This window comes from Vicia villosa, linkage group LG3, assembly GCF_029867415.1.
Source record: "Vicia villosa cultivar HV-30 ecotype Madison, WI linkage group LG3, Vvil1.0, whole genome shotgun sequence".
NCBI classification, from domain to species: Eukaryota; Viridiplantae; Streptophyta; class Magnoliopsida; order Fabales; family Fabaceae; genus Vicia; species Vicia villosa.
In genome coordinates, this window is record NC_081182.1 from 44793543 (window position 1) to 44807641 (window position 14099).

General features: G+C 33.5%; 1 protein-coding gene across 1 annotated transcript; it reads right to left on the reverse strand.

The window, feature by feature from the left end:
• Positions 1–8153: 8153 nt before the first annotated feature.
• Positions 8154–9592, reverse strand: LOC131655584 (RPM1 interacting protein 13-like). Its single transcript, XM_058925427.1, has 3 exons — positions 9334–9592; positions 9117–9203; positions 8154–9019 (listed from the first exon to the last, which is right to left on the reverse strand). The coding sequence occupies exons 1-3, from the start codon at positions 9553–9555 to the stop codon at positions 8897–8899; spliced, it is 432 nt and encodes a 143-aa protein (XP_058781410.1). The 5' UTR covers positions 9556–9592; the 3' UTR covers positions 8154–8896.
• Positions 9593–14099: the final 4507 nt, after the last annotated feature.

A 14099-nucleotide genomic window follows, 5' to 3' on the forward strand; every position in this document is an offset into this window, starting at 1 on the left:
CCACTCCAAACGACCCAATAAATATAAACCATAACATTTGATATTAAAGGTACATTTTTCTGATCTCAACTTTTAATTACACCCATCTTGAATTATAAACTAGCTTGGGTATTAGAGTGTTAACCTCGTAGGTCCATCCCACACCACCATATCGGAGATCATCACCACCAGCTCAGGATCATTCGCTATCAAGATACACCTAATTTTGGTTCCGGAGCGGAGTAGTGGCGTCGTTTGTGAAAATTGGCTCCTAATTCCCGTAAAATTCCACGAGTTGATCATCTTTGATCCAAAGTCAAATCTCAATCGGAAACATCGAATATGGAGACAGTAACTTCTTTCACTGTACCAAGGAGATCCGTCAAATCCTACTACCCTGTCTTACATCAATTATCATCTATCGAGGAGATTTGTGGTGCAGAAACATCCAACGTAGATATGCCAAGGTAACATAACTATTAGAGTAGGGCTTTAACTTTTCAAGATAGTTCTTTTCACCAGTTATGTGCCTTATACATCCACTATCAAAATACCAATCTTCTCTTGAGGAAACTCTAAGTGACAATTTCCTTGGATTTCCACACTTTCTTAGCTTGAGTTTTCTTCCCTTTCTTCTTGTAGAGCCATGGCTGACTATGATACTGGGATAACCATACATTCTATAGCAAAAGGGTCTTGTATGACCAAATCTGCTACAGTGGTGACACCTTCTAGATGAGTTCTTGTTGCTTCTGATATGAGGGTATACATGTTGAGCAGTATACGGGGACATCTGGTCCTCCATCACAAACTCAACTTTCTTCTTAGGAGAAACAAACTTCTTAATGGGAATTTTGACCCTTTTGTTCATGAAACTGTGGTCAAACCCTATAGCCTTCATATTTATGGACTTCTCCCTAACTTCCAAGATCTCATCTAGCATATCAGAACTATTGTTAAACATATACACAGATTATCATATTGCCAAGTTTGGGCTTTAACAATATGACTTTTTCTTCTAGGCCTGCAATGGTTGAGACAAGCTTCTCCTTTTTCAGAAGTGAAGCACTTAAGGTAATCTTTTGTTTCTTCTCTCTCAAGCAATATTCCTTCCACAGAATGAGAAAAAGCTTGTCAGTTTAAGCTAGGTCTTCTTCTGAAATATCTTCATCACTAGACTCACTACAAGAGTCAAATTTTCCAATGAAAGTCATCACCTTATTAACAAATTTTCTCCTTCAATTTCATCATTAGAATCAGACCAAGTGATTAATAATCTCTTTTTTTGTTTCTTTAGAAAGGTAGGACATTCAAATTTAATATGGCTAAACCCTTCACATTCAAATATTGTGCTCATTTTCCTTTGTTATGTTGGTGATCATCTTTGCTGATGTCTGATATCTTGTCTGGTACATTAGTCCTCTAATTTCTGCCCATCATTCTCAAAGCTTTATTAAAATTTCTCCCAACAAGGGCTTTAGCCTCTGATAGACTTTCTTCACCTTGGTCTTCATCTTCTTCAATGTTGTACATGAAGGTTCTACTTTTGTTCTTCTTTTTAGACTTATCATTTAAAGTCATATCAAAGGTTTGTAAAAAGCCAATGAGTTCATCAATTTTAACGTTGCTTAGGTCTTGTGTTTCTTCAATAATTGTAACCTTCTCATCAAACTTCTTTGGTAAATATCTAAGGATCTTTCTGGCCAACCTTTCTTAAGATATCTTTTCTCCTAAAGCAAAAAAAGTGTTGGCAATGTCACACAGTTTGATGTTGAAGTCTGAAATAAATTCATCTTCATTCATTCGTAGATTCTCAAACTTTGTAGTGAGGAGTTGCAGCCTTGACTTTCTAACCTTAGATGTGCATTTCTGTGAATATGAACAAAATGTGTCTTCCCTGAAGCTCATCCAAACAGAACAGGTTTCCTGCTTTGATGTCAATTGAAATTTTGTTCCTAGGGAAAGATGTTAAACATGATGTCTGAGACAATATGTACAACCAAGTTATGACAGTTTAACTTATACAAGATGATGACGCAGAAAAGCAATAAAGAACATCATAACTGTTAACCTAGTTCACTGTAAACCACAACTATATTTGGGGGACATCCAACCTAAAAAAGGAATTTCATTATCAATACTAGTAGTAGACTTAGTCTTACATGAACACGCCTTGTCCACAATCTCTTCCTAATACTACACAATGACTTTCAATTTAGAACTCCCCCTAAATATGAGAACCCCTCTCACTTTCTCTCACTTAGTAACTCTAGTGATGAACTTCAATAAACAACTTAATGAATATTGAATTACAACTCAACTAAACAAACCAACATCATGCCTTATAATATGAATGTATGCGCTAGCTTGGTGTACCGACAATACAAACAAATGACTCAAATAAAACTCTAACACAAAGAATATTTAATTAAGCTCGTGATCTTCAATGTTAGGATGAGTCTCCTTAAATAGCAATCCATAGTTGAACTTTTCTCCAATGGGCATTTGAATTGCAATCCCAAATATAGTGGAAATTTGGTTAAGATTTGCTTTTCCAAAACAGCTCCACTAAAAGATTTGATTTGAATTCAAATTTAAAACTCCATAATTTAAATTTAATCTTATTATATTATCAAACAAATCTAATTAGTCAGGTTGCTAAAAGATAACAACAAATTAATCAAAAATGAATCCAGAAGCGCGCTCAGAAATCACAAAAAAAGTGTGCCAAAGCTTGAACTACAACAAGGAATAGCACACCTAAAAATCTTCACCAAAATATCTTGTACACACCCAAAAGGAATAGCACACCTAAAACAAAAGGAGTAACACACCCAAAAAACAAACGTTCTTGATTCAATCCTGTATGCTACGTTAAAAAAATTACGGAGATACATCTACGTTAACATAGTTTATACACTTCCTACTCCCGGAAATACATCTTCGGACGATATTTATTCAAAAGGGTGCTAGAACCCTTTCTCCTTCCTCACTTTTCATAATACTCTCAAACTCTCAAAATCCCATCTCTCAAAATCCCTCAACTCACAGTCATTCAAAATCATTCAACACACTTCCAAATCTTCTTCCATCAACATTAAAACTATCAAAGAACTCATTCAACATTAAACTCCAGTCACATTTGGTAAGTTTTTTATATTTTCAATTTTTTTTTCATTTTCCATCAACATATGTAGAAATTGAGCATTAGGTTATGTAATAGGTAGTTTAATATGTCATTTACATCAACAATGTGTTTGATATGTTGTTTTTATTGAAAAATGCATTATTTTGGTTGTTGGGTCAAATTGCATGTCTGTGATTGAGAAGCTCTCACCTGCAGAACCTAATGGAGATGTATCTCCGTAAATTTGCAATGCAGCCCAAAAATCAGAGATGCACCTCTAAAATCTGTCTAACTTCATTTTTTTATTGATCTGATATGTTTCATCTGTCAAATGGATGTGTGTTTTCATTTCAGGAATTATGGTTGATAGGCAAGATAGGTTGAAGCACGACAGAGTTGCGCAACATGCATCAGTTTGGAGGGAAAGATCCTAAGCCTCTCAGGAACCTATTATTTCTATCACAGTCTTTTCTTATAGCCAGTTCTTGCGAAGGCATCGACTTATAGAGGGTCGACATCTAGGGCTCATGCATCTCCAGCAATGTTATCTCGTATGAGACATGTGTCCCCTACTGATGCATAGGAGGCACCCGAAGCCCCATAGGTGATTGGAGGAGGCACGTCCGACTTATCATTATTGTCTCTATACCCAGACCATACTTCCAAACATGTCTAGGACAGAGAGGTAAACCATTTAAATAAAATGAAAAATATCTCTTCTTCATCTTACTTTGAAAATACATGTCTGTTGAGGATATACTTTTTGTTGTAGGACCGTGATGCTTTAAAATTCATCAACTATGGCCATAAATTACGAGTCTACATGTGTCCAATCAGTAGTGGTTTATGGAAATGTTGCAGTGATCCGATATTTGAGTAGGATCGATTATGTTACTGTTAACCATGGTATGTTGTCTACGTTTGTATAGAGATGGCACTCTGAGACATCATCATTTCATCTCATATATGGTGAGATGTCTATCACATTGGACGATGTCTCGTGCCTGCTGCATCTTCTAATATGAGGCACTAGTGATGCTGGTAGGCTATCGAGGAGCTGACCCAGAGGAAGTCATGATGAAGTTAGAATCCACCAGAGGGTCTCATGTTAGGTTTAGATACTTGGAGAAGGTGTATACACGATAGTTATTTAATGCAAAGCAAGCTGCTGGTGATTTTGAGAAGGTTATGCCCCATATATTATACACTATTATATCATACCTGTTGTATTTAGTTGACACAACCATTTTCGTGGATAAGTGTGCCACGTATGTCGATATGGTATACCTACAATACTTTGATGACTTAGAGCGGGTCCATAAGATCAATTAGAGGGCCGCTTGTTTGGTATACTTGTATTCCAAGTTAATCAAAGGTTGTACATGGAAGAAGAAATAGGTTACAGGTAGCATCACACTTTTAACGGTATTATTTTTGCATTATTTAGTGTCATTTTCGTAATACTTAAAATATATCTCCATTTTTTTCATCATTCATTAATTATTTAAACTTACGATTTCCAGGCTTGAATTCTCCAATGCTTTCCACACATATATGGATGGTCATATGTGTCGACCTATATTGAGAATATGCCACGTGTTATGGCATATGCCATACTATGAGGGAACTAGGTGAGACCTCCACACATAGTATATCTTGATCGCATGGTAACAAAGGATATATAATTCAACAAATATGTCCTTCACCGTGAGATGCGCCCCATGGACGACACTGCCTTCTACTCTGGTTAGTTGGCTTGTGGTTCACGTTTGACGTATCCTCATTTGCTTGAGTGTGTCATAAGGCAATTCATCTACATGCACTTTGTTCCCTGCGACTGTTCACAATTTGCTCTTCCAACTATGAGACGTCGAGATATGGATACTATGTTTGATGATTATGTTAATCATTTGGTACCATATGAGACATAGAGTTCCCAACTCTTAGTGACTGAAATGTTGTATACAGATATATCTGGTGGTACTTCAGGGTGTCACATCCTTATATGGTACCATATGCCCCGGTAGATCCATCTAGGAAAACTCACCAAGATATACTAGAGGAGGAGCAAGCTATGTTTGATCATGCTATTGATGTGTTGCTTAGATATCATCGTATCATGCAAATTAGGCAAGCTGGTATATATAACAGACTATTTACGGATGGCTCTACAATGATGGACGTTATAGATGCCATGGTGGAGGAGGCACAGAGGCAATATAGTAGAGGAGGCATTATAGAAACAGGGGGCCCACGGTCTTTCATACGTAGTAGTTTATAGTTTTTGTATTATGAGCACTATTTTCTATTATATTTTATTTTGTACTTTGGATTTTGACTTTATTGTGTACTATGGATTTATTAACTTTTATATATATATATATATATATATATATATATATATATATATATATATATATATATATATATATATATATATATATATATATATATATATATATGCCATTTTTATATTATTTTGAAAGTGTGTGGTTTAAATTATACAAAAAAGTCATATTTTGTCAAATTCATTAGAGCATCTCTAAATCAAATGGACAATTTGCTATTTGGTGTGGTTATAGAGATCCATCTTCAAAATTTGTCTGGTATTATCATAGAGATGCATCTCCGGATCAATTCTTCACAACATAAGGTGTTTTGTTGGGCAATGTATGTGGTGTACATTGAGTTGTTACTAAGATGCATCTCCGTAACAAATTTTGAACATTGGGGTGCTACTAAATTTCACTGCATTTGAGAAATAAACACGGCGCGTTCGGAAATACATCTCTAAAATCTAAGGGGCATTTTCAGTTTTTCAACGGGTGATTTTCCAACACATAGGGTGAAGTTAGCAATTCCCTAAATATTTGTAAAGATATTTCACTGTTATTTTGTAAGTTCATGAACTATTTATAAATTTTGAAATAATTGTCTTACATATATTTTTAAAAAAAAGTTTTTTAAACAAAAATAATGTAAGGGGGTCTCTAATTTTTTAAGAATTATAGGTATGGCTTGTATTACCGTGCACAAAATAGAATTTTGTAAAATAATTTATCAAAGAAGTTGTATTTTTTAATAAATAAAAATTTATATTTTTTCATAAGTTCAAGCTCAAGAGATATGGGGTGTCAACATATGTGAATTTATGGATGATGCCATGTTTAATGGTAAAGCTCTAAAAATAAGGGCTAATTATCAATATGCACTACGCCATATAGGGAGAGTAAGCAAAACCTCTTCAATTGGAGTGTTTGCTTGTAACATATAGCCTTTTTTGTCTTTTTGTTTGCCTTGCATATAAGTTAGATTGTCTTTTCTTACTTTCATATTATTAAAAAAAATGTTAATCTTCCCTTATTATAAATAAGTCAAGCACGAAGGCGCTGCTATTGGTGTTGTTTGATTTTGGATTGACATTTTTCAAACATAAGAATGACATTGGATTCCTTTGTCTATCTCTTTTCATATGCTTGCAGACTGATTTATTGTCTTCCTAATACAATTTGTCTTCTTGCAGAAACTCTTATACCTCAAATGTAAAAAAAGGAGAGAAGACATATTTCTAACTTTGGTGCAAGAGAGACAGAATTATCTCAAAATTGGAAAAGTTTTCAAACATATGTTTATCAAAAGGTTAACACATATAAGAATGATTTTTCAATAATTTGTTCAAAGATAATTGACTTTTTTTAATAGCTTGCATATTACAATAGTGTGGTTTCTTAACATTGGAGTGTTAGCTTGTAACATATAGTCTATTATTGTCTTTTTGTTTGCCTTGCATATAAATTAGTTTGTCTTTTCTTACTTTCATATTATTAAAAAAATATTAATATTCCCTTATTATAAATAAGTCAAGCACGGAGGCGCTACTATTGGTGTTGGTTGATTTTGAATTGACATTTTTCAAGATTTAATAAAAAGTGTGCAAACATGAAATAGTTCAACATCTTTTTATAACTATACGATTGGTTGGTCCTCTTACTCCATAGTTTGACAAATGGACAAAAATATTTTTAAACAAAATTGTTATTTGCAGACAATTTAAGGCTTTGTTTGGATTGATGGAATCGGATGGAGCGGAGCGGAATGGAATGAAATAAAATGATATTCCGTTGTTTGGATAATTTAAAAACGGATGGAGCGGAGCGGAAAGGAGTGGTATGGATTCCATTCCATTGCATCACTTACCACCAAATTCCTTCCCCTCCGATTTGGGCGGAATGAATAATTTGTCTTATTCCGTTCTAAAATTTCCAAACAATGGAATGGTACATTCGTTCCGCTCCGTTCCACTCCATTCCATTCCATTCCACTCCATTCCATTCCGCTCCGTTCATTTTGTGATATCCAAACATACCCTTAGGTTTTGTGTTTTTTTTATATTCATGCAAGTAATACTTGTTCTGTTTTAAACTTAAATAAAATAACGCTAACACTTACATATTCATCAAGGTAGAGTTTTTGTTCTCTAGCAATAGATCATAAAATAGAGTTGAAGTGCATGAGCAGAGAGATGGATTAGTGAACAAGTGAAGTAGAGATTAATATAAGGTACAGCAATTTGATGCAAACTAATCAAACAAGCTATGATTAGAAGCATTTATGTGCATATAAAACCTCCTGTGCATACAATGAAGAGCAAATGATAATAAATCAGTAACTTGCTATGAATTTTCTAGCAGGGAGATCCATTGTGGTAGTGAAGAATTTTTGTCATAGGTTCATAATGCATTTATTGGGTTCAGAAACAGATTTTTAGTAACAAACAACATTCAGTATGCTTTGCTGCTTATCTCAAACAACAGAACTTTATATACATTCAGTATATAGAATATTACTATTGAATCTTATTACCATTTTCTTCAAACAACACCACTAAGCTACTTTAACAAAACAAAAACAAAACAAAAACAGAACTTAACTCTCTGATCAAAGGCAATATGAAGCCCCAAAAAATTCAGTATACCTAAGACTAGCAGTATAGAATTGAAGCTTTAGCTGCATTAAACCCCAAATAAATCTGTACACAATCCCAATATAGAGTTGGATCACACAATTACTTGTATATATACCATTCAAATTCAGTCACAGATGAAAAACCCCAAATTCTGTTCATTTCTTTTTCCTCTGTACATCAATATAGTAATATTTTACATTGCATCTAGGTTGGAAAAACGGGCCCGGTCCACCGGACATGCCCTCATTTTGCCCTCTATTTTACGCGGGGTGGGCCAAAATTCTAGACCTACGCCCTCTAATATGTCCATCCCGTTTTTTTCGGACGCGGACATTAACATAATTTTTTGCAATTTTAGACAATAAAAGTGCAATGCCCGTGGGTCCACTTCGCCCCACACCCTCAACTATGTTCACCTCGTTTTTTGCAGGGCTGACATGCCTGTTTGCTATCCCTTGCATCTTGCTTTCTACATAACACAACTATAGTTGGAGCACAAAACACCAACATCTTTATTAGAACACAACTATATGTTGCTCTAGTAACCTTTTTTAGATTGAAACAAAATAGCATGGAAATAGTTGTGTAAATAACTAGTAGCAGATATCTTGAAGATTCCTAAATCAGCAGATTCAATAGTAACAAACACCTCATGTTCAAAATCTGAAAACATTTCTCTAATCCCAAAAGAGAAGCTTTCATCATACCACATCCTATTGCATTTGAGCAACATGATTTGTTTATCATCTATAAATCTATAAACTAGATGACTAAGTCTAACCAAAAATATAAAATGGGAAATTTCTAAGCAAGAAATTTACACTTCAATAAGTTGTCTTTCTGACTTTCCTCTTATCCTTCCAGTGACCGGAATTCTCAGCAGCGCAATGCCTCGAAACCGTCCAGTACATACAGGGTGCAGCAGAATCACAAACATAACAGTAGCACTGTGTTTAGTCAAAGGTTGTCACAAAGTCAACAATCAGCGTGAGGGATAAATACACAGTTGTAAACACAGTTAAATAACACAACAATTTCACTTACCTTTTCACAATAGCTTTCACTAGGAGTAGTCTTGAATGGAAATTTCAGACATAAATGTCTTGAATGAGGATAATCTCTAAGAGCTATCTGCATAACCATGAACCAGAACACACCAAAAAAACAAAACTTTCATAAATGGGTGATTTCGATTTGTTGTAAAGATCACGAATCACAAAATGGGTTTCAATCAAAATACAAAATTTCAAGAACCTCGTACCTTGCCCTTTTCAGCAAGAACGCAGATATCATCATCAGCGTCTTTGTTGAGAGGTTTAGAGGAAACATTATCGTCTTTGTTGGGAGTAGATTCGGTAGGATCGAATCCTAGGATGAAACAATCATCAGTTTCCTCGAAACGTTTGATGTCGTCGATTTTCTTGAGACAAGCGATGGCCCTGATCGGACTTTCGTCTGAAACTGCCCTGGCCCTCTTCTTCATGTTTCGGTTTCGCTTAAACCCTCAAGGGCACAATTTCAGGTAGTTCAAAAGTTATGATTAATAGTACATTCAATTCAAAATATATATTTTTTATTTCCTTTTTTGAAATATGACCGTTTAAGACTTTTGAGTCTCTTTTTTTCTTTTCTTTTTTTTCCGCCTTAATTGCAATATTCAATTACCCATACTTCATAATAAATAAAATTAATTACTACTCCATAAACCCTCACGTGACATCGAACATTTTAATTTTTTAAAACTGTACTAGTATCAATTTTCTATACACTATTGGTAGAAAAATAGAGAACGGAATAAGAAATGTAATGCTTTTTTAAAAGAAAGAAGAATTACAAAAAAAGATTGGTAAGTGATCCTCTCCATTTTCTCCATTATTATAGTTTTATATGTAAATAATACGTATTTTCATGACATGTGACATTTATTTCACATTTATTTAATTTTATATACCCAAAACTATAGTAATGAAGTCTTCCATTTCTTTTAAGAAATGGAGAGGATCTCAATCCAAGGGGGATGTGCATCCATGTTCAATTTCATTTCTATTTTTTTTATTGTGTTTTATTATTCTAAAACAAAAATGAGAGACAAAAGGGAGTATTTCTCTATTTTGTTTCTATTGTTCATTTTTTATTTTATTAAATTGTTTCTATAGTTCATTTTTTTTATTTATTAAAGGATGTAATAAAAATTCTTAACGCTTATTTGGACTTTAGATCTAAGAGAACTCTCATTTAATCAAATACTCTTATTCACTTTCTCTTTTTATTTTTGATTATTTGTTTTCGTTAATTCTTTGTTTATTAAAAATGTACAAACTTTATATATATATATATATATATATATATATATATATATATATATATATATATATATATATATATATATATATATATATATATATATAAAAGGAGGGTTATATTTACTCCAAGAGTAAGTTATTATAACTTACTCCACATCTTGACCATTTATTTTTTTGAATCTAATGGTTAAAAATAATAAGTAATTAATTGTGGAGAGAGAAAACTATTACTTATCATTTTTAACCATTAGATTAAAAAAAATAAATGGTCAAGATGTGAAGTAAGTTATAATAACTTACTCTTGGAGTAAATATAACCCTCATTTTATATATATATATATAAAATCATTAGTTGTACATATTTTTAAGTCTTCCTACTAATTTAACATTCATACATACTATTTGCAAATAATTGATACTTATACATAAATCGCTAATCAAAAACATAAAAACATTTTATTTTCAAATTAAAACCCACTAATTTTTTCACTAATTGTTTTTTTTTTCTAATCTTAACTTTTATTAATAATTTCTTTGTAAATAATTAAAAAATACTAAGTAAATAACTAATCAAACCTTAAACAAACACCTTAATCCTACAAGGAGAGCGAGGGGTGTCTAACACCTTTCCGTCGCTTAACCGACTTCCGAATCCAAAATCTTTTCATTGTAGGTTTTTCTCCTATTTTCCCTGTCCTTAGGACGAATAAATGATGGTGACGACTCTATGAATTTTACCAGTCGCTACTCTGCTGGAGATAAACTCTCTAAAGTGAGTCAAACCTACCCTTTAGTTTTAGGGTCATTTGTGTGTTTTGTTTGCTTTTTTATTGTCATTTTCTACTTTATATTTTGTTTTATTGCTTTATTATTATTTTGTCAATTAGGTTGGGAACTATTCTTTTGTGTGAAGCTAAAACTCAGACTTGGAGCGAAATTTAGGCTTAGGACATAGACCTATTGTACTAGTTAGTGAGATGTCACATATATCACGGGTATGAAGGCTACACTCGTAGGAGGTATGTTCAAAGTGTCTTCATGGTAGCGCTAGCCCCTCATTGTGTTGACAGGTTGGATGTGATCAATGACTCTGGGAACCTTATTTAGAACATGTCTCACTTAAAGTGATCTTACATGATCAATCTATGAGATGCACATCTCAAAGGTAGGTACTAAGGTCCCACCTAGATGAGGTTTATCCCGAAGGGACAACTTGGTAGTGTTGGGAAAATAACAGAGAGGAAAAAGAGGAACACAATAACAACACGAGAGATTAACGTAGAAACTCTAAAACCGAAGAAAAAACTATGATCGTTGTCAATAGACAACTAGAGAATAACACTATGTGAAGATTGTTACAACAAATAATATACCCTCAAATACCCCAAGCCTCCATTACACCCACACTCTCCAAAACAAATATTTAACTACATCTCACAACACTCTAATACAAGAGCATAAGAGAACAAAGAAAGTCAAATACAAGCTTAAAGTGCTTTTGACTGGTGCATCTTGTAAGGAATGAACAACTTACCAATGCAATGGAGTGGAATTTTAGATACGTGCAATGTAGTGGAGTAGAGACATGACAAGGTTCAATGCAATAGATAGAATCTTTGAGAATGCTTCAAAAATGAAGTGATAAGCTATGTAAACGCAAACGAGGAGAAACTTTTTATTTTTGTTTTTTCCCTTTTGTAGAAATGAAAATTGGAAGGGAGAGGGTAAGGTGCGAGTTTACTTAAATATAAGCGCTAGGATTTCAATCTCCGTAAGAAATTCAGACTTTGAAATCTGTAGTAGTTTTAAATTATGTGGTCCTGAGGTCGGCCACGAGTGTGATGTGTTAGGTGTGTCCGAAGTTAAATCTCCGTAATTTACTATATAGATTCCAAAGTCTTGAGTTTTTAATATCTAGCTTTTACATGCTCTACAGATGGCTTGTTGTGTATTAAGTGTGGCAGAATTTCAAAATTTGAATTTGAGGATTATTTTTAAAATTTTTCTAAAATGTGTGAGTAACTTATATATTTTTATGGGTTAAGTTGGTTAGGCCCAACTGATTTTCCATTAGCCCAACTGAATGTTTTTTAGGGGATTGCTCAATGCAACTTTAGTGGTACTCACATGTTCTTTAGAGGATTGCTGAATGCAACTTTGTTATAATCTTATTTTTAGTAAACAAATCATAAGTTTTATTTCACTTAAGGGATTAAACTCGAAAAAATTCTAAGGATAATTTGTACAAAAAGCATTTGAGAAAATGTACCCGTGCTTGATAATTTTAACGTCTGAAGGTTAAACAATTGGATAAAAATTCCAAGACGTAAAATGCAAAATTGCTTGAAAGAGTAATTTCAATGAAGAGAAATCATAATAGAAATAAAGTAAAAATGTTTAGATTAACAATGGGATGCATATTAAAAATGTTTAGTAAAAAAACATGATTTAGTTGCCTGCGTTTAATCTGTATATTTATCTCACATCTCTACTCATGCCGAATATGCTTAAGTCGAAAATCTCAGGCTAACAAATGCCCCTAAAAATGCCATTTTCGATCATATTTTTAATATGGCAGAAAAATGGCGTTTTTTTAGTAAATCACAATGCTATTCAAACCATCTTGCATAAGTCATCATCATCATGACCACTACCACCTAACCGTCACATCAGTTTACACGAGTGTATCCACCATTATGATTCCAACTTCCAAGGTCGTCGTGGGCCATAAGAATTAACTGTATATTAAATAGAATATAAAAACATTTAATTTCTAATGATTTTCACGAACACCGAAATAAAAATGTTAGTGAGTTTTAATTTCAGAGGGGGAAACTGATAAGTCCCACTTCAAAATCTATATATACGTCCTCATTTGCTTTCTTCCTCTTCTTCGCATCATTGCTTTCTCTTCTGAACTCTAAGAGCTTTTGTTTTCCTACAACTTTCATTTTTATCACTCTTTCTTCTACTCAAGTTCTAAGAATAGTGATTTCTTCTTCTAGCATGAAAAAGAAAAATTAGGTTCCTTCTACTGCTGATCTTCAAGGAGCCATCCTCATTAATAACTTGTTACCCTAGGATTTCGACTTATTAAATAATGGTGAATAATCCCTGAAACAGGTGAGATTATTAAAGAAGCTAAAGAGAAAAGTCTGACTAAAAGGTCTTGTTTAGTCAAAGCTGACGTTCGACTATTTATAAATCATCATGGCCAAGGTTCGACTGGAATTAGTAAAAATGCATGTTCGACTAGAACAAACAGAAAAAAAACTTAGACGTTTTGTTTAAGTATAGTCCTGAAGTCGGAAGGCATCAGAAGTTAAGAGGCAGTTTCAAGCAGTTTTCTGGCAGTTTTCACAGGACGCGTGGAGGTCTCACAGTTGAAGATCTTGCATGTCGAAGACACGTGTTGACTGATAATCAGTCGACCGTTAGTAGTAGTTATTTTATTTTTCCTATTTAAGCAAGTTCAATAGGAACAGTTTAGGGTCCGCATTTTCTACAAAACACAAGTAAACTCAAATCTCTGTGCAATAATGAGTGACAAGTGCAACTTTGGAATGTACGTATGCGTACCCGTTTGATTTATGCAATCATTTTACGTTAAATCTCATTTTCAGTGCACATTTACTGCTCTTTTACTGCTTTTATTTACTTTAAAGCCTTTAATTTCAGTGTTTACTTTTACTTTAAAGTTATTGCTGCATTTAATACAAACCAG